At 37.5% G+C, this 26,930-nt stretch overlaps 2 protein-coding genes across 2 annotated transcripts in view; one reads left to right on the forward strand and one right to left on the reverse strand.

The window, feature by feature from the left end:
• Myef2 (myelin expression factor 2) overlaps positions 1-3,223 on the forward strand; it is a 29,654-nt gene extending 26,431 nt beyond the window's left edge. Inside the window, exon 17 of the mRNA XM_070026615.1 lies at positions 284-3,223. Coding sequence (XP_069882716.1) covers positions 284-447 — 164 coding nt within the window. The 3' untranslated portion in view covers positions 448-3,223. The remainder of the gene's footprint in view (positions 1-283) is intronic.
• On the reverse strand, positions 1,032-26,023 carry Slc24a5 (solute carrier family 24 member 5). Its single transcript, XM_070026616.1, has 11 exons — positions 25,490-26,023; positions 22,322-22,427; positions 19,483-19,632; positions 18,636-18,815; positions 8,781-8,864; positions 8,588-8,691; positions 8,161-8,261; positions 6,149-6,429; positions 3,919-4,125; positions 1,854-1,955; positions 1,032-1,354 (listed from the first exon to the last, which is right to left on the reverse strand). The coding sequence occupies exons 3-11, from the start codon at positions 19,607-19,609 to the stop codon at positions 1,032-1,034; spliced, it is 1,509 nt and encodes a 502-aa protein (XP_069882717.1). The 5' UTR covers positions 19,610-19,632; positions 22,322-22,427; positions 25,490-26,023.
• Positions 26,024-26,930: the final 907 nt, after the last annotated feature.

The following is a 26,930-nucleotide window of genomic DNA, read 5'->3' on the forward strand; positions in this document are numbered from 1 at the left end:
CAGTCATTCTAAAACTAATTTTGATTAGAGGTACAAGCTTATCACGGGTCATGGTCAGTTAGTTGCATTTGTCCTTATTGCTATGAAATTCACTTTAGAAATTAGGAATTTAACACAAAACATTATATCCTAAGCAGATATATCCCAGTATCAGTTTTGTATGTGCTTATATTACTTTATGTGATTTGTGTTGTTGTCAGAATGTAAGTATAATGTTCATGATTATTAACATTAATCTACAAAGAATGGAATCCATTTAAACTGATTAGTAATTTTGTTACAGGTCATGTAATGTTTGCAGAAATAAAAATGGAGAATGGAAAGTCAAAAGGCTGTGGGACAGTCAGATTCGACTCCCCAGAATCAGCTGAAAAAGCCTGCAGAATAATGAATGGCATAAAAATCAGTGGCAGAGAAATTGATGTTCGCTTGGATCGTAACGCATAATTTCAAACCACGGTTGGAACATTCCTTCATCTGTTTTGCTGAATCTCCTAGTAAAAGTCTTTTTTTTTTTTTTTAAAGTAATATTGTATGCTTACAAAAGCTGTAATAATGAACTTTTGAATATCCCACCAGCTTTCAGCAGTATAATGTTAAAAATATACTGTGATTTTTGTTAATCTCAAGTTTGGGTTTCTAAAAGACAGCAAGTCTGCTCATTCAGTTTAAATGAATGGTTGTACTGTTTTTAATGAAATAAGCTATTTCTTGTTGTTTTCAGTATGACATCATAGTAGGATTTGTTTGTTGTCATTTTCCCAGCTTTTATCAGCTTCCTTTTAGGTAAATGGCAGATGATTTTTTTTTCAAAACTTGTGTTAGAATATTTAATTGTCCATGAAAAAGGGTTCAGACAAATTAGGATGTGATTTTGGTTGGTTTTAAGTTGTTTTTCTTTGATGATAAATAATTACTGTATGTTAAGTTTTGCATTCTAAAGTTGAGGATGTTTTTTATTTGACTTAAATGAAGAAATGTTTCCCTTCTCTGCCCCTCCTACCATTCCATTCTCACAAAACACTAATATATCAGCCTCCACAGCCCCTTATTTTGTTATTTCCAATGATTCCAAGTTCATATAGAACTGATAATACAGCAAGTCCCAAGTATAATAATAGGCAAATTACTCCCAGCTTTCTGTCCAGTTTCCAGCCATTAAAATGGACTACTAAAAAAAGAAAAATAATTGAAATATTGAGAGAGATGGTTATATAAGTGAGTCCTTTGCTGTTCACCTCTACTGGAACTGATGGGTTTGTAAACACAGTTTTAATAAACCAGGGAATACCTAGGCACAGCATATCAAACACATTGGATCCCACGATGTTAGACATAGCCATGTCTCCTTTACCTACAGAGGAAATGCATGTGATTAACATGTGCATACCAATACTGTATTTTATTACTACTCTTCATGAAAAAAAAACACTGGATATTTTCTTGTTGTTCGTTAATTTTGGAAAACTGTTGTTATTAGAGAAAAAGTCTTGCTGAATTTGTATTTTTAAAGTTTTCTTAGGTTAGTATTTAAAGTCCTAACATTTATTTAATAAGTATCTTTATTTATTAAACCATTTTTCAATAAGGTGTGTAGCTTATTTGTTGCCTTCCATTCTAATATAATATAGTTATTTACTATTAAGTGCACGATTCCGACAAATATTATTGGGGGAGTTAGAGTAAGTGAAATTAATTTGCTACTAAATAGTAAACTTTTTCTCTTGGAGTCTTTTTTTTTCATTTCAAAGTATGTTACTGAGGAAATAAATATTTTTAATGTCACTTTGACTCAGTGTATTTCAGTCATGCCTGAACAATGGAAACTGCAGCCTGAGGGACTTGGTTCTTACCTTTGCGAGCAACTAACACACTCGCAATGGTGTCCGGTATGCTCGTTCCTGCTGCTAGTAGAGTAAGGCCCATCACTGTGTCTGGAATCGCTAGCGTTGCCCCTGTAACCAGCACAGATGTAACAAGTTACAAATTGTGCAGAGCCTTTCTCTGCGCATATTTCAGATATCCTCTGTGTTCAGGAATAAAAAAAAATCATATATTTCTGAACCAATATATGCCTACTTAGTTGTTAGGTAGTAAAATAATTGGAATTAGTTGGTAATTTGGGTAATCCAGGTATCCTGGTGGCATAGGTTTGTTGTTGTTTTTTTTTGTCGGCTGTAAGTTTTGAACTCAGGGCCTGGGCACTATCTCTGAGCTCTTTTGCCTAAGGCTAGCACTCTACCATTTTGAGCCACAGCTCCACTTCCAGTTTTCTGGTGATTAATTGGAGATAAGAGTCTCATGGACTTTCCTGCCCTGGCTGGCTTTGAACTGTGACTCTCAGATCTCAGCCTCCGGAGTAGCTAGGATTATCAGTGTGAGCCACCAGCACCTGGCCAGTAAAGGTTTTTAATGACAGATATGTAAAGTTATGTAACAGCCAAAATTGTACAGATGGGAAAACCCCTATTTGGAGGTTCACTGGTACCTGTTTGGATTTTGGTTAATAAATGCTGGTAAAACTGGTCATTAAAAGAGAATTTAAGTGTTTAGCAAATTATAGAGTTAAATTTATACATGTTAGTGTGATATACCTTTGTGTTTTCTTCAGGAAGTCTATAGATAGCTAAGGCAAACAATTTTTTTTTCTATTCTTCTTTCTAACAACCCAATTAATACCTCTCTTAAATTGTAATATTTAATGAACATTTTTCATAATGTGTTCATTCTGAGAAACAGAACCAGAGGGAAGTTAAAAAACTACTTTTTAAAAATCATAATTGAAACTGTGAGATCTTTACTTTTAAAATGCAGATCAAAGAAATTTAAGAGGAAGAAGCTTCCTCTGAATGCTTATGTGTATGAGTACTGGAATCAGAGTTGGTTGGTTGCAGACTTTGTTACTTGGCTATTCTAGGGGCTGTTCAGTGATCTATAACTTCATTTCTCGTCCTATTTTCTTCATATCAAATGAGTTCTGGCTAGAAAAATTGGGGTAGATTTAATATGCAACCTAATTGAATTTTTTCATCTTCATTAAAAAAATTCAATTTTTTTTTACTAGCATACTCTTCTAATGTGTACATTAATTTGGGAAAAGTCAGGATCAGCAGAATCTGAGGAGAGGAGTTCCAGATAGTAATTATTTAAACTTTGTAGAGTATTTGCTTTCTGTTGCAATTATTGCTTTCTGCCAATGAAGTATGAAAGCACTTATAAATGACATGTAATGTGTGGGTCTCAATTTTTTTATACAAACCCTGGGTGATTTTGACACATGCGCAATACTTGGTCCCTCTGATATATCAGTTGTGGTTATTAACCTTTTGGAGAGCAGTTCCTGATTATCTGTGTTTATATTTAGTTTTCCTTTAGGGAGCAGAGAGAATTATGGCTAAGCAGTAATAATTGAGTATTAATCATGAAGATAGGAGATTTCAAATATTATTAAGAATAAGTGAAATGTTATTTTCTATCCTCTTCAATCATTTCAGTGTATTTATGTTGCTATATTGAAGAGAAAATATAACCTAGATAAAAAGTGAGCACCTATAGTTTTTCAAAACCTAAGCTCTTTATTTTCACTGTGGAATAAAATTCAGTATAAGTTTATGTACTCCATGTATTGTGACTTAATTGTTAGCATGATAGAAAGATATCCTATGAACTTGATTTTGTTTATGACTCCTTGAGTTATACTCCAAGGCTGTATAATAGCGAGAATGTAGTTGACATATAAGATACAATTTAGAAAACCTGAATGATCTTGTTAAATTAATATTTAATCAATCTGTATATAGCACTGATCTCTAGTCTTGCTGAAAAATAAGTGTGTTCCCAAACTGTTTTGAGCAAACATAGGCAATTTGTTCTAATATGAAATTAGTCTTGTTATTGCTACTATACTTAAATACGTACCAGTTATTGTGACCATCCAAACCAGGATATATGTGAATGTAGATATCCATAGTGCAGACATGAAAAAGGTTATCACAAAGTATTTTTTCCAAAACTTTCGTCTACAATCTGGTGTTGTTAGAAAAAGCAGTGTAATAATAGGAAGGGATAATACCCAAAAAATTCTTTTTAAGTCTGCTTCAGGCATGTTGAAAACACTTGGTGGATCTGTTGTAAAAAAAAAAAAAAATTGAGTTTTCTCAAATGGCCAATTAAGTTAGAAATGCCCATTTAGAAAGCTGTATTGAAATAAATTAGCTGTATCAGTTTTTAAAAGGCTATCTAAAACATTTGAATACCTCATTACGGATATTTCCCACAAAAAGAAACTAATTGAAACTCAGGCAGTCAATGTAATACTCAGCATTTCTTGACTAAAGCCTTAACTCCTTAAGTGTGGACCATTTGTGAAGCTTATAGTGACAGTGTTTATGAAGTAGGAATTAGGTATCTCTTGGTTTTCTACAATATAGGTTGTCTTCAGGGACTTTTTGTGTTGGGTTTTAACTTGATTTTTTTCCCCAGCTTCTTGCCTGTCCTATGATAATTCATACTTAGGGGATATAAAATAATTACAGCATTTTAAATTCCACATTTCATTCTAATTCTTAATTATAGTGATTTTTTAAATTACATTAGTTACTAACTTTAGGACTCACTATTCCTAAAAGGAACCTTAAGAAACTAAGAACTAGTGTGGAATCAGAGTATAACTTGTTAAATTTGAATACATTCTTTTATTTAATTGGTTTTAGGTTAGTGGAGGACAAAGATAACACTGATATATTGGCTAAAAATGGCAATTCACTTTGAAACTTTTAAGTTTGTGTAGCATTTATAAAATAATACATTGGTACCTAAAGCAAACGAATTACAACTAATGCTAATAGAATAACTTACAAAATGTTTATTAAGTGTCAACCAATATTAGGTATGATTTTAATGTAGGGAATCTGGCTGGCTCTTGAGTTTCTTGTGAGACAGATGCATACTCTTAAACACTAGAAGTAATTTTGTAAGACACAGGAAAAGTCATGCTTCAGTTTTGAAGGTAGTAAATCCAGATATTTCCTCCTTAATCACAACTAGAAACTTTCGAAATAACCACTGAAGAAAAAACAATTCATAGATTTGTATTTGTGATCACAACTGACTTTGCCTTCATGGTACATAAAACCTAAAGATCTTGCTAATGCTTCACATGCCATGTTTAAACCTCACCTGGTGGTGGTGGTTTTTGTTTTTTTTTTTTTTTTCCTTTCTCTTCCTTTGAACCAACACACTTCCCTTAATTTCCAAATTTTTTAAAATTTATTTTTATTATAAAGGTGAGACACAGAGGGGTTACGGTTACATAGGTCAGGTATCAATTACCAGTTTTTATTAGGGATTTCTCAGTCAAGATCAAGCTTTGACATTCATTCTCTTTACTCCTTTTTCTGGCCTCTTCTGTGTTCTCTTTCATACTATAGTCTTCTCTCTAGCTATCTAAGAATAAGGTCAGCTGTTGTAATCGCCTTTCCCAAACCTCTCTTTCTCCTCCCTCTTATTTCAGCAGTTCTATGAACATCATTTCAGAGTGATATTCCTAAAGTATATTTGTAATAATTCTCCTACTCAAAACTTCCAGAATTCTTACATTAGCACTTAAGGCTTTTGTTATTCCTTTCCTTTCTACCCACCTTCCTTACTATCTGCTTCCTGATTTTATTGTGCATATATTTTGGTATCTACTTATGGAAGTACCAAGCAGGCCTTTTGCTAAAGGTTCCTTGGCTTCAACTCCATAGGATATGGTATTGTTTCTGCATACATAATAAGGATTTTAGTAGCTGTTACTTCTTGTTACCCCCAGATCATTAAGTTAAAATCTTACCTCTTTGATAAATCTCGGTTTAAATGCTTCTTTCTCTATCTTAATTGCCTACCTGTTTTTAGCAAATTTTATGTAATCTGCCCTGTGTCCTATTTATTGGGCACAGTTGTGTACTTCTTACGGTACTTACAGTACTTCATATGCTTGTGTTTTATTTTTTAATACTAGAAGCTCCAAAAGGTCTGGGACATCATATCATCATCATGCCTGGATCCCCACTATGTCTGATAAATATTTGGTACTTGCTAAATTCAAATTACATTCTTCTGTTTTTCTAATGGATAGACTTAATAGTGGGCTATATGTAGTAATTACCTTCAGAAACCTGATTAAGTCCATATAAGCTTATAGAAACCTGGGAGTAATCAGAATCTTCATGAAATATCCCACTGTCCGTTCTTGATTGCCGACGAATGAACATTTGATCATCTTCCCATCCCATCAGTGTCTGGTGTTCATTGCCCTCTTCCATAGCTTTGGCAAGACAGCTACAACAGGGACTACATTTCTTCATGATATACTGGTTAATTTTAACATCAAAACACAGCACGAAGATATACAATCCATATATCAGAAGCAGTAAAGTTCCTTCATACCTATGAGGTAAGGGAAATTTGTGGATTTAAATGAATTTGAAGTTTTAAAGTTAATGACTTTGGATAGTATTTTTTTGATAATTTTCTAACAAAAACAAGACAATTTTTAAAGGTTTGCTTACTCATGATTATTCCATTATTTCAAACGTTTCATTGATAAAAGCCTGACATTTTCTATGTTGAAAAAGTTCTAGCTCCATTATTTACATTTGTAAATTCTTTCTGAATTCCAGGCACAAAATGCTTTGAAAATAATTGGAGATTTTCAACATGAAAGTAAAACTAAAGAATAATATTGGGCATTTCCTAGCTCAGTTCATTGACATAGCACATTACTCAAAATGAATAATATGAAGAATGTAGTGAGTCAAGGGGCAAAGCTGAAATCAGCAGTGTCCACTGAAATTTTCTAATATAAGAACATTGAGTAAAATAATCAGAATGCAGTAAGCTTTGGCTGGGACTTTTCTGTTTGGTACAGAGGTTTTGTTTTGTTTTTGGTAAGACAGGGTCTCACTAGGTGGCCCAGGTTGGCTTCTGACTCATAATCTCCTGCCTCTGCCTCCCAAGTATTAGGATTATAGTTCTGTGTCAACACTCCTGGCCCTTTTTTTTTTTTTTTATGAGTTTAATATTGCTTAACTTGGCTTATATTCACCAGAAATCCAAGATACTCTCAAAAATAAATCAATATCCATTTTTGGCTTCCTGTACTCTTCATTTTCTTATATCACTATAATTAACTAATGTCATCACACTGAAATGTTACATTTAGTTTTTATTTAGTGAATTGCTCTGTATTACAGCTGAAAGAACAGACTTACTGATTTCCCTAATGGAGGGAATTGAATATTTTTGTTCACCGTTCCTTGTAGACAAGCACTGAATTCCAGAGCATCTTTATTGTACTAACACAGTCTTGTCTTTGGGAGACAAGACTACATAGTAGAATGATTGAGAAATATTCTTCCTTGCTGGATTTGAAGTTTTTTAGTAACATGCCACACAGAGTTTCTAAGGTGTAGTACTCCAAAGGAGCATCATTTACCTTGTTTTCTATTTTTCTCTTACGTCCCCTAGAAGTTATTCAGGGCGCAGCATGTATGGCTGCATGTTTGACATTTCTTCTGTCATGCCTATTCTTAACGATAAACACCTAGAATATAAGCATCCAGTGCTTATTTGAAAAAGATTATATCTGCCCATTAAGGTTCCTGCATTTTCATTTTCTTGGACCAAGTTTCTTGGACAGATAATAGGGAAAATAATTTTTAATCTTCACCTTTAAACTGCTGGTTCTTAGAAGAAGAAGGCTGTCCTACTCAGTGAGTTTCAGAGAGAAATAGAAGGAACTCCCATCATCTTTCTTCAATCTTTTGTAACTGAGGCCATTTCTGACCAAAGCAAGATAAACAATAGCAAGTAGAAGACAAAGCCTATTGGCTTTGGGTTTTAACAGGTAACAAAATTTGGGAAACTAAACAGCCAAAGAGGACAAGGAAGAGTGATAGACCGCATGATTCATATGAGAGAATAAAAAAGGAGAGCATGAGATGATAAAAAAGTAAGGAGAACCCACTAGTAGTTGTAATGAGGAGTTAGCTTAGAGACCCTGGAGTATGGTATAGAAGTGGCAGAAGTTCTGAAAAAAGAATGACTACTTATTATATTTCATTGATGTGCTTTCTGGAATTATGCTTTACAGATGAGTAGCAACGATTTCTGGCTTACCAGTAAACTTGGTTGTCAAATATTATGCCAAAAACTGCTGCTACACTAATTGCATAGGCTGCACAGTCTCTGAATAAGGGCCAACAGGATAGTGTTGAAACCTGTAAAAATGATAGGTTGATTTACTGTTTCCATTATTGTGTAAGGAATTCAAGTACTAAAACTGTTTGTATATTTGTAGGTAACTAATGTTACGTTTTGCATATTACTTGGAAGAAAATGAATTTTAAAGAAAAGTTTCTAAACGTATACTCATTTTTTATAAATGACCAAGACCCATTTGTGGGGTTAAATAAATTCAATAACTTGTTTTTCTACCGATTAATAAATTTGATTGAACTTATTACTAGTGTTTTGTTGTTTATCCGATAAGCAATCATTTGTAGTCTTTTTCAGGATAATTTTATTGAATGGTTCTTTTACATACCATATTAGACAGCAAGCCGCAGGCTGCACAGATACCAAGGAGATTGTAAATTGCAGATCCTAGGATGGTGCTAGTGCCTATATCTCCCTTTGTGACAAATACACCTATGAACAAGACAGTAGTATTTAAGTTAGTGTTAACTTGAAAATAAAATCCCACTGAGTAATTACAAAGTACAATGAGCAATATTTACCTAGGAAAGCAGTGACTAATTCTGGAGCTGAGCTTCCAGCTGCCATGAAAGTTGCACCTGCTACATCCTGAGACAGTCCAAGGTCTAAAAAGAGAAATGTAATTGTTACTATGCCTGATAGAGTGACAAATGAAATATTATGTATTTAGAGCTAAATATACTTAAAGCTGTACCTTCACATAAGGCTAATACTTAAGCTAGATAAACAAAACAATATAGTTTAGAAAATATAGGAATCCAATGTTGTGTTTTCTTTATGAGTTCATTAGTTAATACTTTTATTGAAAAGATGAGGAGGTCAGGACACCTGGATAGAATTGTGTTACAGCTTAGGGTTAAGATTTAGGCTTATTTCCAACCTACCTAGAAAATATTTATGTTTATCTATAATCATGTGATGAGTAGCAGCACAATATGAGAAAATAAATTAAGGTCATTTGGAAACTAACTTGAAAGGAGAAAAAAAGGACATTAGTAGTTTTAAGATCCCTAAGTTTAGTTGAATTGGACTTGTTCACAAATTTGCAACATCACCTATGTCTAATTAAAAATGACATTTAAAAAATTACTAAAAGTTCAAAAAGTGTGTTATATAGTTTTTGAAGACTTACATGGTAAATAATGCTGCAATGAACATAGTTGGGCTGGTAGCTTTACTGTGGTCTTGTTTTTGCTCTATCGGATAAAATGTCCAGGAGTGGAATTGCCTGGCTAAAGGGTAGTGCTAGGTTTCATTTTTCAAGGAACTTCCATACTGCATTCCAGAGTGGTTGAACAAGTTGACATTCCCACTAACAATGTAGTAGAGTTCCTTTTTGACCACATCCATCCACACTAGCATTTTACTGTTAGTTGTCTTGATAGTGGCCATTCTAACTGGGGTAAGGTGGAATCTCAGTATTGTTTGATTTGTATTTCCTTTATGGCCAGAGATGTTGAACATTTCTTCATGTTATCTCTTAGCCATTTTTACTTTTGAGAAATCTCTTAAGTCATGACCCCATCTATTAATTGGGTTGTTTCTTTGATGATTTTTTTGGGGGGGCTTTAATTGTTTTGAACTCTTACGTATATTTTGGATATTTGGCCCTTGTCTGATGTATAGCTGGTAAAAAAAACAAAGAACAAAAAACAAAACAAAAAAAACCCTCCCATTTTGCTAGCTCTCTATTTAGCTTGTAAGCTATATCTTTTCCCATATAGAAACTTTTAAGTTTGATGCAATCCCATTTATCTGCTCTTCTTTTGATTTGTTGTGATTCTGCATCTCTACTTAGAAAGTTTTGACCTGTGCTGAGAAGCTGTAAGTTTCCCCTACCACCTCCTGTATTACTTGCATGGCTTCTGGCCTTTCATTGAGGTCTTAGATCCATTTTGAATTGATTCTAGTGCAAAGTGATACATAAGATGCCCCTCAATGGATGAATGGATCAAGAAACTGTGGTATATATAGCCAATGGAATTCTGTTCAACCTCGAAGAATAATATTGTTCCATTCATAAGGAAATGAAACACCGTGGGAAAAATTAACTGAAGTAAGCCAGACCCAGAGAAACACAGGTTGCATGGCTTTCCTCATTTGTGGTAGCAAAAATGTTCCTACAAATCTACAAGTAGATATGCTAGGTGGTAAGTAAGGAGTTACAAATGAATGTAAAAGGCTAGGGAGAGTTCAAATAAGCACCCGGAAAATGGGTACTTGTAAGAGGTGGGACCAAGGGGAGAGGATGGAAGTCTGAAGAGGGAGGGGGAAGAATACAGGCAACAGTTGATTGCATATGGCAACAGTTGATTGTATATACCACAGAACTGAGAAATACAAGTGATGGGGTGGCTCCAAGGGAGATAAAGATGTTGAAGTGATGACAGAGATAAAGATGCATTGTATACATAAACTGTTAAACGGCAAAAAAATTCACTACCTAACCTAAAATTAAGATAAGGGCAGGGGAGGGTTGGGAGGGTTTGTGAGAATGCTGAAAGCGGTGACAGGATCAAGATGCACTGTATTTGTAAACTGCTTTGGTGAATGGCAACTCCTTTGTACAAATACTTAAAGATAATAAAAGTATTCAAAAATAAATAGTTTCTTTTCTTTTTTTGACAGTTGAACTTAGGGCTTGGGTGCTGTCCCTGAGCTCTTCTGCTCCAGGCTAGCACTCTTCCACTTTGAGCCACAGTGCCACTTCCACAAATATAGCTCAGATTTAAAGCACAGACCTATTAAAATTTTAGAGTAAGAAATATCAGAAAGTATTGTGCCATCATTTTTACAGATTTACAAACACACAAGTCCGGTGACTTCATTGATAGCCAGGATGAACGTCTTCGGTTTTTTACTCTTTTAGTGTAAAGAGAGCTGAGTGACCTACTATTGGAAGGAGAAGAACTGTGTTGAAGATATAAACTCTGCCTTCCTTTTGGGAATGCTAGGATAAGGTTGCACCAGAAATTTCCAATCAGGCTTTACGGGTAAACTGGAAAACTATCCAATAAATGTTCTGTTTTAGATGTTAAATTAGTGTCATCAAAACGAGAATTCAGATTTTCTAAGACTAGTGATGACTGTCCTTTGTTGATGTTCACTGTTATACCTAATCAGGTTCTCAATGGTCCAGTTTTCCTGGACTTCATACTTGTGCTTGATTTGTTCTCTGTCTCAGGTAGTCAATCTTTGCTTATTCTTCCCTTTGGGGAGGTTATCATGTGTTCTTAGTCTACTTCATTCTTTATTTCCCCGATGGGACAATGCCTTTTACCTTACAGATTTCTTTGTATGAGGAATTAAACTTTACAGAAATAGCTACTATATTTCCACCCCACCTGCTTTTCCAAAACCTTTCTCTTATTTATTTATTTTTTTTAAAGAAAGGAGCCATGTCCTATTATCAAGGATGGGACACTGAAGATAACCAATTTCCTCATTGTGTTCTCTTGGACCATTTGCTGCAGAGCCCCATCGGAAATCCTGCAGTAACTACATTAGTGCACTCATGAAGAGCCCGTGTGGACACAGTGATGCCTGAGGAATCCTTGCTGCCTCACTCTTCAAAATTTTAATCTCCCCAGCCTAAGCTCAAGACTTTTGAGAGACTGAACTTCCAGGTGATTCTGACCCCCTCTCTGACTATAACTGCATAAAGATCCCTGAACAAGAATTGCCTAGCTGAGCTTGGTAAGTCCTTAGAACTAGGAGAGACAATAAGAATGGTTATTGTTTGAAGTCACTAGTTTGGGGGCAATGTGTTAAGCACTGGTAGATATCAGCTGGCTATTGTTAATGTATTTCTTATATTAAACGAGGACATACCAGGCCAGATGTGTTTTTATGTTCTAGGAATGTAGGTGGGAACAAAAATGAATGTCTTAATTAAAGTTTTTAAAAAATGAATGTATTACTCTCATGGGGCTTTAATTCTAGTCAGGGGATGGACAAGAAGAACAAATTTAATTTTAGAGATAATTAGTAAGGAGTAAAGACAGGACAGGAAGATTTGTTCCCTTGCTGATCTATTTCTCACCATTTGCCTTTGGCTATCCACTTGAATTTCTACCTGTAGTGATTAGGGGAGGGAGAGAACTAATGAGTTTTATAGCATATATTTCATAGCATCTCTTTCACTGGTTAAGTGATTATACACATACAAGGCCTACATAATAAATTGTTTACAATTGTTCATTGTCTCCATGGGTTCTGTGGATCAAAAATATTCAGAGTAAGGGTTGCATTTTTTTGTTCATTGTTCCCTAAATGATACAGTATGACAACTATTTATATAGCATGTGTATGGTATTAGGCATTATATATATAAATATATGATTTAGAGAAGATTTAAACTATACAGGAGGATATGTTTAGGTTTTATGTAAATGTCTTTTTATATAAGGAAGTGGAACATTGTCAGAACTTGGTATGATTGTAGGGGTCCTGGTACCAAATCCTCCATAGATACTGAGCAATGTCTATATATGTCTTATATGTATGTATGGTCACTCTAAATAGTAAATGTGTACCCATACATATATATTCCTATTACTAACCAGCCATACAAATTTTAAATTGGATAATAATGAAAAACAGAGTTCTGTGATGAATTTCTTTTTCACGTTAGGAATGAAGTTAAATAGTACCTTACAGTCATGGTATATAATTCATTTCATCTAATATTGTACCTTCAGATGGGAGTGATATACTTTATATTTTACAGATGAAAAAAACAAGTCTAGGGACTAAGGGTGTTGCTCAGTAGTAGAGACTTGTCCAGCATTCATGAGGCCCTAGATTTGATCCTCAGTACTCACCAACAAATGAAACAGGTCCTTGAAGAAAACAACTGAAAGTCATGTGAGTAGTAATGATCCTTAAACATGAGGAATTAGGAGACTGACTCAATATTACTTCTAGTTCTTCACCAAAATCCAACATAACAACAGCATGTTGAACAAGAGGCCTGGCTCAAGTAGTAGAGTTCCAGTCATGAGGGAGAGTAGCTTGTAGACAAGCTGATTTTAACCTGAAGAGTGGCTGGATCATTTTTTCTTCACACTAGGGCTATATAATATGTGAAATAAACTGGAAGAGAAGACAATGCTTTCTTTATGTGGCGGTAATGGTCCAAATTTGGTGCCACTGAAGACTGGCCAATCTTTGATTAATATTAGTGGAATATTAGTTGGAAGACTATATTATTAGAAATATTCAATTTCAGAGAGAGAAAAGCTGATCTACAGGGCTGTTCAAGGTAAGAAAAAAGGTAGACCTTTACAATACTTCTGTCTCAAAGGGCAGAATGAATAAAGCTTGTTGCTATTCACTAGGCTCTAATTGAATTATGAAAGGAAAGATTTCGTACATATAGATGAATAAAACTTCAAAGATATTTTAACAAATCATATCTTAAGGTTCTAAGAATATTTTGTAAAATGGTTTATACCTTTGAACTTCAGAATAGATTAGCTTTGTCTTCTCTGACCTTTGGGTAGCATTTCTCTCTGCTATAGTTTATTATTAGAGATAAATTGTTCTGGGTTTTTCTTCTTCCATAGCTATTATTCTTTTCCTCTTTCTTTTACACAAAAAGAATAACTATATTTACTTCAGGATATAGTAGAAATGTTCAAGGTGAATTTTCTTTGTGGGTCTAGGAAGTACCAGTACATTGTTTACATAAACTACAACTTCATGGTAATGAGCTGATCAATAAAATTCATCAGACTTTTTCTAAGTGTGTTCTGGAATGCCATGTTGGAAAGTTTATAACTTTTGAAAAGTCTTCTTAGTATACAAGAAGGAATATAGTATAAGCTACAACAAACCTGAATTCAGGCCCTGCCATTATTTTGATATAAACAAACCTTCAGTTTATTGAGACAAACCTCCATTATTTGTCAGATGTAAAACTGGAAGTTTTAAATTGTAATACCCAAGCACCTCTTCAGACATGCATGAAATAATGTACAGCCTGAAAAGAATTCCAAAGACAAGGAAACAAAGGACCTCTTAATTTGTTTTATCGTTTTAGGATGACTCTATATTCTTTACCTCATATACGGTGTGTACATGTGCACATCTGAGGGAAGCTGAGAGGAGGACATGGAATCAAGAGGGAAACGGGTCAAAAAAATACAGCAGAGGGGTCCATCAGCTGCCCTGGACATCGACAAAAGTGAACTAAACAACTCAAGGGTGGTGATGGGAGGGGGAGAATGAGAAAGAGGGAACAGCTGACACTAAGCAAAATGAAAGAAATGTACATATCACCCGATTTAGTAGAAACAGTTCTATTGTTAAAATTCGTAGAGGTCATAAATGATTATCATTGTGAAGGTTAAAAGGTATTTGTGACTTTAGCTAAGTATAACTGTGCCACAGTACTGTGAAATTTATATAATCACTTAATCTCAATAAAGAACTATTTGGAGGAAAAAACTGGAGGGTTTAACCACACAATATTAGATTATCTTCTAATTGTTTTAGTTTTTACTCAAAATTTAGAATATAAACACTATGCCTAAGAGACTATAGCACTTTTATTCTGAATTAAATTTCACTTAGAGTAATTAAAAATTATTGAATATTTGGGAGATGTAGGAGAAAATGAGCAGAAGAGTCACCATATATATTAACTACTATAGTTTAGATGTATTACCAATCCTTTTCACATGCTTCTTGTATAGACTTATACCTGTAGGCAACACACAATTTGGTGTCCTTTGGCATAATAGTGAAAAGTCTGCAAACTTTCATGCTTTGTGAATAAATTGGAAACAACCAAAAGTTATTCACCTCTAGTAAGTAGGGTGCATAACTATGTTGTGTAATTCTATTTAGGGCAATAGCAAACTGGTTTCTTTTATGGTTGGTAAAACTCATTCTGGAATTGGTAAGTTCAAATATATTGGCTGAAATATTTTCGTTAAAACCAGCATCATTGGAATGAGTGCCTTGAATTTCAATCATATATAATTGTATAGGCATGTACACATATACATACACTGGTGTTATTAACAATTTGATTACTTTATATTTACCTCATATTTTGGACAAGGAAGGAATGGATGTTTAAATCTGTACAATGCTTTTAAGGGTCTGATTCTGTTCCCTCTTGTGGTCTAAGGCTATAATATTACAGTGGGTTTCTGCTTGCCCTTAGTCTATCCTACCAGGCATGCAAGACGCTATTTCTAAACCTCACAATAACCAGAGTTCTGGCTCCGTAATGTGTCCAGGTTCAGAGGCAGGATAGGAACCTGGATCTTTCTGACACCTAAAGGCTTCTGATTTGACTGTCCATGTGGAGTGACTGATATATAGCTTTATTGACATCATTGTTGGTTGTTCTGGCAATTGCATCCTGGTAACAGAGTACGTAGCTCTTATTTAAATCCATCTGCCTGCTCTAGGTGTCGATGAGATCCAAGGGGACCACAATTGAGATCAGAGGAAAAGAACAAAGGAAGAAACACTTTTAGGAGACTGAATGCCCAGGAAGCAGCAGGAAGTGTTATTCTCAGCCTTTGTTGTTTGGGAAAGCACTTGCCTTTGTAAATTTTATAAGGATTAAGAATCAAATAATCCCCTGAAACCGTAGGCTCTCCAAATGCCACACTAAGAATTATTCAACTCTCAATTTTATCAAGTTAGAGCCAATCCTACCTGGAATTAAAATGTGTATTTTTTATTGTCTTATTTCTGAAACAATGTAGAACATAGCTGAACATTAGTTTAAAACAGAGGGTGTAAAAGTGATTTTAGGGGGAAAAAAAGGCAAATATTTTACTTAAATTATGTTTCCTAAACTTTATGAAGATCATGTTCACTTAAGACATGTTATAAACTCAAAGTATCAGCATAATGGAGGGATTAGAATTTCTAATTAAACAGCATTATTGTTAACATTTCAAAAGAAAAGTTTTATTGTTAGCTCAATGTGGAATTTGGGTTATATTGTGACCAATTTTAAGGGGTTCTATAAGTTTTCTATGTGGATATTTTAGCAATAATTTAAGCAGTTCCAAGCAATAGTTCAATACTTCCAAGATCCCCTATTACATATTAAGAGGAAATTGTTTTATATTATGCTGAAATTTTATGTTTTAAAAAGTGATCCTGTTATAGAGATAATAGTCCTATTTTGGATTTAACTTTATGTTTTAAATTTATACAATGCATATTGATGGTTAAATAAAGGTGTTTTTTAAAAAACAAGATTACTAAAAATGAGATAAAGTGGTATAGATGGTAATATAAAATAAATAAAAGGAAGTTAAAAAAGTGTCCTAGAGATATTTAAGGAATATTATAAACTTGCCACATATAATATTAGATAAGATAGAAGGACAGGTTTTGTAAGCATACTTCCTACCTTGTGAGGTATTAGCAGATGCAGTACAGACTTGGAATTTGCTCTGAAAGTATTTATATTTACTTTGATCATTCACCTTCTCCACTTTTACCTTTCCTGGGTAAATGACTCTAACCTTTGCAGTTTGTTTTTATGGAATATTGAACATTCAGTGAATGTTTCCTGTAGTATGTACTTGTGTTGGTATTTGCTTATATTTGCTCATGTACTTGGCCTAAACCCTATGAACAAAGAATAGTTTCATTAATCCTGCTTCATAGCTGACATAGATGAGGCAGATAGAGGTTACACGTTTGCCCAAAGCCACAGAGTTAGTAAATGGAAGAACTGGGCGTGGAACCCAGGCTGTGTCCAGTTTAGGGTGGGCACTTCCAACTACCTCACTATAGTAATTTTCCAGTAGAGCGTGCGGTGGCTGTGTCCTCCTCACCAGGCTTCCAACGGTTCTTAGCATTGTCACAGACCTTTCAGCAAGCTGACCAGCACAGAGATGTAGAGAACGTAAATCCTCAAGTGAGCAGTAGCAAATATGACTACAAAGTATGTGACTTATTTAACAAATTGACTTAAGCTTGAGAATCTTAGAAAAAGGTTCTTAAGTCTTTCACCCACAGGTCTACTCCTCAGAGTATCAGCTGCTGTGAAGGAGAGCCCTCAAGTTCATTCCTTATCCATTTCCTTTAGGTTCCTTGGATCTAATTTGGTCTCTGATAATGCTCCTCTTTTAGCTTTCTCAGAATATCCATTCTGTTTCTCTCCAGAGAAGCTGCTACTTGTCTTTAAAGTTAGAAGGCTCTAGATAACTAGTATGTGATATATTTTTCCCTGTATAATATGGATGGATCTCAATTCAGAATCACCTTTTTGATTTTGTCTTACCCCTACTCCTATAAGGGCAAAATACTATTTATATCTACTACTTAAGGCAATGCTTATTGTTATGTCTATTATTTTCATTAAATGGGACTTTAATGCCTCTACTCTTGCCAGGTCCTAGGGACAGTGCTATACTGTGGTGAACAGGAGAAACAGCAATTTGCCTTGCCTGTAAGCGAGGGTAGGACGTGGCAGTGGGAAAAAAGAGTTTACATTTCCATTGGGAAGAAATGACAGGGGTATGTGTATGTGAAATGGGGTTGAGGATGCTGGTGTTCTACTCAGTCATATGAATATGATGACACCCAGCCATTTAACTGTGCTCTGAAATGCTCAACCAATTAAACTAACCAAGTAGTAGACAGAGACTGGAAATGCTAGTACTTGAATTTTTACCTGGCATAAAACATCACTGATGACCTGATTTTAAATTTTAGGGACTAGTATAATAATGCAGGACGATCATCTGAATTCTAGGCAATGTATATTATGGGAATAGAACTTGGGGGCTTAGCCTAGTTGATCTCATTTTTAGAAACCAGTAATGAAGCTTAGCTTTTAATAACTTGAGTTTATGATGTTGCCTGAGGCCACATTACATAGAATGTAAAACTTATTACTTTTAAATACCAATTTTCTTTATGGTAAGATGCCAGGAAAAGATGAGGGAAAGGTGGTTTTAATCACATCTGTATATTACCTGCCTCTAAAAAAAAGCTATAAGGACTTTAGGGTAAAAATGTAAAAAAGGTTTGTGAAGTATAAAATGGCCAGTATTAGAAGTCCCATTGTATTCGGAGAATACACAAATGCATAGATGTGAAACCTTGGAACAGTTCCTACAACAGTTTCCCAGGCAGTATGGTGGACAAACAGGGCTGAAACTAAGGACTATAGCAGTAACTGCTGGGGGTTAGTGGAAGGTGATCTGTTGCATGCAATTACTAAGAGAAACCATACTGGCTCATTCCTGAACACACAGAATCCTTACCATAGAGGTCAGTGCTCGGCAACCAGTTGAAATGGACAGCAGTTGCCAAGCTGTTTTAAGCACAGTCATATCTGTCACACAAACTCTTCTGGAAGGTTGTAAGAGAGCTTTCCAGTCACTTACTTTCACTGATGATTTCCAGGGAGGGTATAAAGTACTGGTCACAGACAATGGACACAGCCATGAACATGTAGAGGATAATTAGGAAGTAGATTATGATGCCTCCATCTCTGCTCTCCTGCTTTGTGAAAAATCCTTCAGGAAACTCCGAGGATGGAGAAATAACACATTGGGTGCCATTTTCTGGTAAGGAAAAGGAGGTGGATGTGTGGTAAATGTTGGGGTCTCATGCAGAAACCCTACAAAGAGGGTTTCTTTAAGAAAATTGTGGGGTGCTTGGATGAAATTTTGTGAATCCAGTAAAAATGGACCATACACTTTCCAAAATGATATATAGTTGTAGAGCTTTAGAAAATTTATCTTTGACACTGAAGGAGATTATTTAATAAGTTAATGATAGAGAAATTAAAAAGAGGAAATTATTAAATCATTACACCAAAAGGGAATTCTGAACTCCCCTCCCTCCCAAAGAAGAAACTATGTCTCTGATGTATTTCTAAGTATTTCTAATAACTGTACAATTTCATTTTTTTTCATTTCAGAGCCCAAGTTGTCCTCAGGCCTGCAAAGAATCACCCACTATTACAGTTTCTAGGATGAAAGATTTTTTTTTTCATGATGAATTCACCAACAATAAAAAAAAAATGGAGACTCGCCTACTTCTTGATCTCTGTGAATTACTTCAGAGGTCTCTTTAAGAACTTATTGAAGGGATCAAAAGTGTTTGATATCCTTCCAACTGCTAAAAATCAGAGCAAATAGAACAGGAAGCAAGCAAAAGGAGAGTGTTTCACCCCTCTGTCCCTTCATCGATCTGTGGCAGGGGCAGTTGAGCCCCATGTCCGCCTACCTGAAGCCTTCGGGAGACTCTGGACCTGGGAGGCACCAGGGAGGGGCAGGCATGCGGAGACCCAGACACCACAGAGCAGCAGGGCCCTTCTTGCCCATATCGGGCCCCGTCTTGTGTGCATTTCCATTGTGCTTCTTCTGCAGTATGCAGCTTCAGGGAGAAAAGGATTATGTGGAATCATGTGAGGAGTCTCCTTCCTGTCCAATGCCTGCCCAGGGCATATCTCAGCAAGGCCAGCACAGGAGCCAGTCAAGTTTCTCTGATCAGGAGACCCAAGCCCCTGGGAGGCTGGAGGAGTTGGGGAGGAGGGCAGACAAGCCCAGAGTCTCTGTGAACCAACTCAGCCAGCTTGCATATTATGCACAAGTATGGCTTTATATTAATATCTTCATACTAGACCCCTGTGTTTGTTTTTCTCTAGATTTGTAAAGACCTAGGATTTGCAATTGTTTTTACTTCTTTCGCTCTCTAGCCCTTGCTTTTAGGAATAGTTGGTGCTGGTATATATCTTGGCACCATTTTAAAATTTCTGTTTGGCTTGCTCTCTTTGTCTCCAGTTAGGGATACAAACAAAAAGGTAAATTAGAAGGAGAGTATAACAATTTAGCCAAGAAACTGCAATGGTTTGAATGAAGGCAACGACCTGGGGGATGGAGAGGCTATAGGTTCAAGAATTATTACGTACCTAGAATAGATGCTATGTGATCACTGAGGGACTGCACTTTTTGGTAGAAAAAGCTACCTAAAATGCAAAGTGGACAGCTGAGGCCCTGTTCAAATACAGACTACTCTCTACCCCACATGAGCATTTGCTTAAATGTTAAGAATTTGTGGCAGTAACTGTGGCTAACAGCCCAGGTTCAGGAGCCACACCATATGATTTGGGTCCTAACCCTGCACTTTAGTAGCTATGTGATCATGGGCAAGTTATTTAACCTTTCCGATCCTCCGTTCCACTAGAGGGATCACCTCTATTGGGTTGTGGTAACTATTACATAAATGAATGCATGTAAACTATCTAGAACAGTCCTCCGCTTTGTGACCAATGCTTATATGTATGTAAATATATGTATCTATCTATCTATCACATATTAGTATGATATGAAAGTTTTCATTGTCATTAAGGAATTTTATAGTTTGTTTTCATAGTTCCTTTGTTTTATACTTAGAAACAGGGTATATCTGGTGAAGAGAGGAAATTGTTTCTTGATGCTTGTGATTGGGGGTTGTTAAATTCTCAAGCACCCTGTTGTTTTGCTGGGAATTGCTTCCCATTATAAATCTCTCTGAAATTGTCATTTCTAGGAAACAGATATCCAGATGTGTGTTGTGGTTGGGAGGCTGGATGATGAGTCATTAAATGTAGTCCCGTAAGAGCTGATTCTCAACACGTTTTGGGGAGGGGCACCCTGGACCACTGGACTTGTGGCCTCTGGCCCAGTTGTGGCTAAGACTAGGGGAAGAGGTTTTGTGGAGTGGATGTGTCTCTGAGTAAGCTGCTCTGCAAAGCAGAGTACCTACTTCCATCAAGTTGTACAAACTAGTTGTACACTAAACACAAGTGAAATGTCAACAGCAAATATAAACCCATAGGGGAAACTTCCAATGCACATTGTGGACTAATCTAAGAAAGGGAGGATGTGTCAGAAAGTACAAGCCAATGACTATGTTGCATGTACCAGGTGCTCAACCAACACAGATTGATTTGATTATGTTGTAATGGTTCTTGAAAATACAATCCTGGAATATGTGTGTTCTTGGTCTAAATAAAATATCCAATTGCATATGGATTTACTAAGAAAAATGAATTACATGTTATAGATTATGTATTTACATTCTTATTGTTATAATATATATTGTATTTGTACATTCCTAGATTTTACATATTAATCCTTCATAATAGGGTCTTCAAAATCTATAAAATGGAACACAGATAAAGTCACAGCTTGTTATGGTCATCAATATAATTTTTGTGATATGAATATACTTGTAAACACACTAGGTTAATAAGCAGAACCTAGCTGGTTGCTGGTAGCATATGCCTACAATCCCAGCTACAGCAACTCAGGAGGCTGAGATTGGAGGATCACAGTTTGAAGCCATTTGGAACAGAAAAGTCTGTTGAAACTCTTACCTCCAATTAACCATGAAGAAGCTGAGGAGGTGTGGCTCAAGTGGTAGCATGTCAGCCTTGAGGAAAAAAGCAAAGGGGTAGTGTCCAGGCCCCGAGTTCAAGTCCTACTACCAGCACAAAACAAAAAGCAACCCCCCCTCAAAAAAAAAAAAACCAACCAAAAGAGAACTTAGTTGGTCCCCTGCTGTAAAATCATTCAGGCTTATCTCAAACACGTGGGTTTTGCAAATCACTGAGGACCTGGAACTTCCCTTGCATCAAAATCGAAAGGGGCAGCCCGGCCTGGTATTTTAAAATATTCAAGATAATGTTATGAGGGATGGAATTACTAGGGTCCATTTTGATATCTGTATTTTATATATGCCATGTTGAGTCATCTGCCTCAAATCTGAGGTCACCACAGTCTAAATGTGACTTGACCAATACCTGTGCCAAAGTAAGCAAACATACTTAACCACTCAGTTGAACCATTTCCTTAAGTTTCATGAGGATAACAATTTGATACTGTGTTCCTACTGTTCAACAGAGTGCCTGGCACATGGTGGGTATTAATTTTAGTGAATGAATGAACAAATAAAAAATAGATAAGGTATGCCATATTGTATTTTCCCTTGATAGCATCCACGGGGCCCCAAAAATTTATCAGGCCTTTTCCAACTGCCTTTGTGTCTTATTCAGAATGCTACTGCACAAGACTCTATGTACCTGCTAGAGATGGCCCTTAGTCCAGCAGCTGGATTAGCTCTTCAGCTCCACCTGCTGATGCATCAAGTGGATGTTGGGCCTTCCTAGCTTCTTGTGGGAGCCAACACTGGAAAATGTACGATTTGTGCTGTGAGAACTGGTACTCTTGCAAGGGAGATGGGTCTAGGAATGTTGATCACATCCTGCCCTTTATATCTGTACCATTATCCCCCACATGAAGGTTCTCATAGGTTGCCCCAGTGACAGTGAGGACTGAGGATGGGAAAAGAACAGAGGCAATGGGGCTACTACTACATACTTTGGGGCTGTAAAATTAAAGACCTAGAACACAGTCTCTTTCCCTGTCTGCTGTCTTTAACTCCATGATAATATGTTTTATGTAAACTATGAGTTGGGAGAGTACATGGCTTTTGATGAAACTGAAAACCCTGAAGAACATCAGCTGGGAGATACATGAAGAAATAAAGAGATTTTCCTTAACTATATTTGCACAAAATAGAACTTGATATTCTTGGTACTAGTCACTCTTACTTCATTTATGCTAGCCTTACTCCTTCACTCTTAGAGAGCTTAATCCAAAGCCTTTCCAGAGCATTTTAGTGCTTGCTGGCTTATGGAGTGATCTAGGAAATGGCTTGCTTCCATCTTGGCTTCGTTTTTCACCACCAGCTCTATTTTATGGGGGTGGCAAGCGAGGACAAGAAGTGGAGGGGCCCTGAATCAAGAACGACAGAGTGTGCTGATTTATTTTCTTCACTTTAATATAACAACGCCCCTCAGGGTCTGAGTTAGCATCATCATTTTTCCTTAGTCTGCGATGTGAAGGCTGCCATCTCCTCGTAGAGAGATTGATGCCCCCTTTACTCTGACTAATCAGGACTAAGAAACTCAGCAGGGATTCTTCAAAATTTGCTGGGCTCAGAGGCTCTCCCTTAGGCTTGGAAATCAAGAGTCATAGAGCTCATTAGGATCAAACGTAAGATAGTCGTGTCCAGGAAAAGAAAGCCAATAAACACTTCATTACTCTGTCCATGCTGGGGGTAGGCTATACACATCATTTAAAGTCTTTTCATAGCAGAGATTCAGGTAGTCGTCCCTGTGTCACTATGCAGCTGGAGAAGCAGGGAAACAGACTGATATCTTGACCACCAGGATGTGAACAGCCTAGTGGACTATGCCATATCGTTCAAGGCTTCTCAGGAGCAGGGCTATAGACACTCTTAGCAAGTCAAGCTCTTGAATGCATTATGAAAGCTATTACATTCTAGACTGCTGGTTTGGGTAACTCCTAGATCTAAAGCTATGCCTACATCTACTACATCATCATCATCATCATCTTCATTTGGCCATTCTTTCCCAACTCTTCTAGTTCTTCCTCAAGCTGGAGGGACACTGTAGTCTACAAACATGGACATGGGCTTCCCTGAGCACTTTGATGAACAACTATCCCAACATTCAGAAGTGCATGGAGCACAGAGTGTCTAGCTTCCAAGCCTTACTTAGAGAAAAGCTGTAGGAGGCCACTCGGCTGAGGTTATATCAGCCAAAGCTGAGGAAGGCAAGAACTCGAAAATCCAGTCATTTGAGTGTGACACAGACAATGCTGGCTGGTAGTATTCATTTCAGAGCTCCCTGCTGATTTGGCTGGAGCTTACCATTTCCTAGTCCTGCTTCTCCCCATCACCTTGCTTTCCAAAGTGCTGAGGACCCCATAAATATCCCACACTCCCAACTCCACCTGAATGACAACTTCTTCTATCTCAGCAATGGGTTCTCACCTTCTGGGACACTTGGCAGAGTTTTGTGCTTAGACCTTCAGACTTTACTCTTGATTTGTACACCATGTGTGTTTAGGAGACTACTTTTTTCCTTTCAGCAAATCTTAGCTTTCAAACTATTGTTCTATGTATAGAAAAATAAAAGTGAATTTTCAAATCAAAGTTGAGGAATGACTCCTAGGTTGTGCCGAGCCTCTACTTGAAGCCATGAATGGAGCAGTAGCCATAAGGCAAAAAGAAATTGTAAAAAAAAAAAAAAAAGTTGGAAAACATTTTGGAAATATTATTCTCCTGTGTCTTTACTAAAGTCATACTCTGCAGGGCCAGGCAAATGCTGGATGTCTTTCAGCCATGCTACAGTCCTTAAATCCATGGGCTGGCTTTGTCTTAGTCTCTTTTTTTAGGAGGCTCCATTGTTCTAGGCCATTTGGGAAAGTAAGCATGAGGTCTTGAGTTCAAAGCACAGTAAAGGAAAAAAAAAGGGGGGGGCAGGAAAGTCACTAGGTCCTTATATAGGGCAAAGTAGACAGCTTCCTAAAGCACACCTTGTGACTTATTATTGAGCATATAATATAAGCTATGCACTATTCTAAATCTCCACAGGTGTTGCTGTATTTCTCACAAGAACCTTAAGAGAAAGTTGCTCTGGATGTCTCCATTTCACCTAAGAGGTGAAGGAGGCACAGCGAAACACAGAAGGCAGCTTTTCGAGTTCAGCCTCATGGATTGGGAAGTGAGGGTGCATTCCGTTGCTGGGTAGTTGTTTGCAGAGCAGCCTGCAAACACGCTGGGGAAGTTCCAGTGCTTGGGGGGGGGGGGGACGGACAGAGGGCCAAACATGGTCCCTGCGCTGCTGGAAGCCAAGGATGGTTAGAGCATGCAGGTTTTGGACCATCGCTGAATAATTTTGTGTTTTTGTGGTGTTTTTTTTGGGGGGGGGGTAATATTTGTGTTTTTGTGTTTCCTTGATGTCTGTCTTCTAGGCGACTACACACCAAGGGACCGCTGCTGTTTAATTTTCTTTGACATCTCATTTGGAAAAAAAAAATCACCACCACATTCCTAGGTGGGAAAAAATTCCCCACCTAGGTTTCTAGGAATGATGATTATTATTATTTTTTTTTTTGTTTGGTACAGGATGTGTCCTGCGCAGACCATCCTCCGTCCAAGGTGCTCATCTCAATGTGTGGGCCCCCCACTGGCTGTCATGGGGGAACTCTTCTTCTCCAAGGCCCTCATCCCCTCTCCCATCACCCAGGTTCGCCTCTCCCTGAGACAGCTCACTGCGGCCACCACCTGCGGATGCAGGACCTCGGCAGATGTTCTCCTGGTTAGTCCTCATTGTGTCTTACTTGTTGCTGTGTGGGACGGGCGGCGCCTGGAGACTCACCTGCAGAGGTGGCTCATGCCAAGTGGCCCAGGTGGACCAAGATGGCGGAGGCCCGGCCGCGCCCGTCACGGCTGGCGGCTGCGGGGAAGACGCCGAGCCAAGCATGAGCAGGGTCAAACGCAGCCACGCACCAGCGGACATTCGGAAGGAATCTGTGTCGAGGTCGAATCTGAAGCTGCCGTGACCTTGGGGATTCCAGGGTTGAGCGGGAGCCGGAAGCGCTCTCCCGCCGTCGCCGTGGTTACAGTTCCCCGGATGTTGTCTTGTGTTCTCGCGAGACTCACGCAGGAGCCAGGACCGCGCGGGACCCGGTTGGAAGGTTTGGCGGAAGCGTGTGGTAAGTTCGGGCGTTGGTGGGCCTCGCTTTTCTTAGCTGCGTGGCTTCGTTTTCTTTGAGTGGGTGACCCGGGAGACCGTGTCCGAGCTCGCACACCCGGGTCGAGCCTCTGGTCTCCTGTCTTGGTTTTCTGTGTTTCATGTTTTTAACGGTAATCTGTGAGGTCGGCCCGGGACCATGGTCCCGCTCCCCCTCCTCTTCACTGACTAGTCATCACCTGACTGTGAGTCACCTTTGAGTCAGATATCATCTGACTGTGAGTCACCTGACTACAAGTCAGTCATCACCTGACTGTCATTTACCTGCCTGAAACCAGCCATCACCTGACTGTGATTCTCACCTGTCAGTCACCTGCCTGAAACCAGTCATCACCTGTCAGTCACCTGTGAGTCAGCCATCACCTGTCTGTCACCTGACTGTAAGTCAGCAAAGGACCCCAGACTCTGCGGGTCCCTTCCTTCATCTGCTGAGGTCACTTCCTGAACTGCTCTGGTCATGTTTCCCTGTATAATCCCGCCCACCACAACTCCCTCTCTCTTTTTCCTTCCCTTCTCCCTCCTTTTCCCCTCCCCCCAATAAACTTTTCTGCCTGAACCATGTGGTGGTTTCCTTTCGGTGTCCCTTACAGGTCCCTTGGGTGTTCTAAAAGCCTCTTGTACCTTTATGGGCTTCTTTTTTTTTTTTTTTTTCTTTTTCTTCAAGATTTGGAGAGTTTTCTGCTTTTATTAAATATATTTCCAATGCCTTTAGCTGTCCTTTCTTTTCTTCCCTCAGAGCCATCAAATGGACATTCAGTCATTTGAGTCCTGAAGTACTTTGCAAATTCTTGGCATAATTCTTTTTTTTTTTTTTCCTGTGAGTGAGATATTTTTGTTGGTTTGGTACATGTTTTGACAGTGGACCATGTTAAGATACGTTTGTGCATGGATGGAATGATCCAACAATGAGAAAGATACTGAGAATATAGCAAAGATAAGGGAATCTGTGAGGTATTTGGGATCAGCCTCCCCAGGACTTTAGAGATGATGCTGTTCTCCTTTCTTGAAGGAACTCTGTCTCCTTCACTGAAACAGGAGGAGAGGAGAAGGAAGATGAGAGATAAAG

This window comes from Dipodomys merriami, unplaced genomic scaffold, assembly GCF_024711535.1.
Source record: "Dipodomys merriami isolate MVZ:Mamm:240054 unplaced genomic scaffold, mDipMer1.0.p SCAF_185, whole genome shotgun sequence".
Classification (NCBI taxonomy): domain Eukaryota; kingdom Metazoa; phylum Chordata; class Mammalia; order Rodentia; family Heteromyidae; genus Dipodomys; species Dipodomys merriami.

Excerpts from the sequence above, each read along its gene's own strand:
- Slc24a5 (XM_070026616.1), bottom strand. The coding sequence starts at position 19,609 with ATGGAAATGCACACAAGACGGGGCCCGATATGGGCAAGAAGGGCCCTG. Across the intron at positions 18,816-19,482 it reads GAGTCTCCCGAAGGCTTCAG|AAAATGGCACCCAATGTGTT; the intron begins GTAGGCGGACAT and ends TTTCCTTACCAG. Across the intron at positions 1,956-3,918 it reads TTGGATGGTCACAATAACTG|GGGCAACGCTAGCGATTCCA; the intron begins GTACGTATTTAA and ends TGCTGGTTACAG.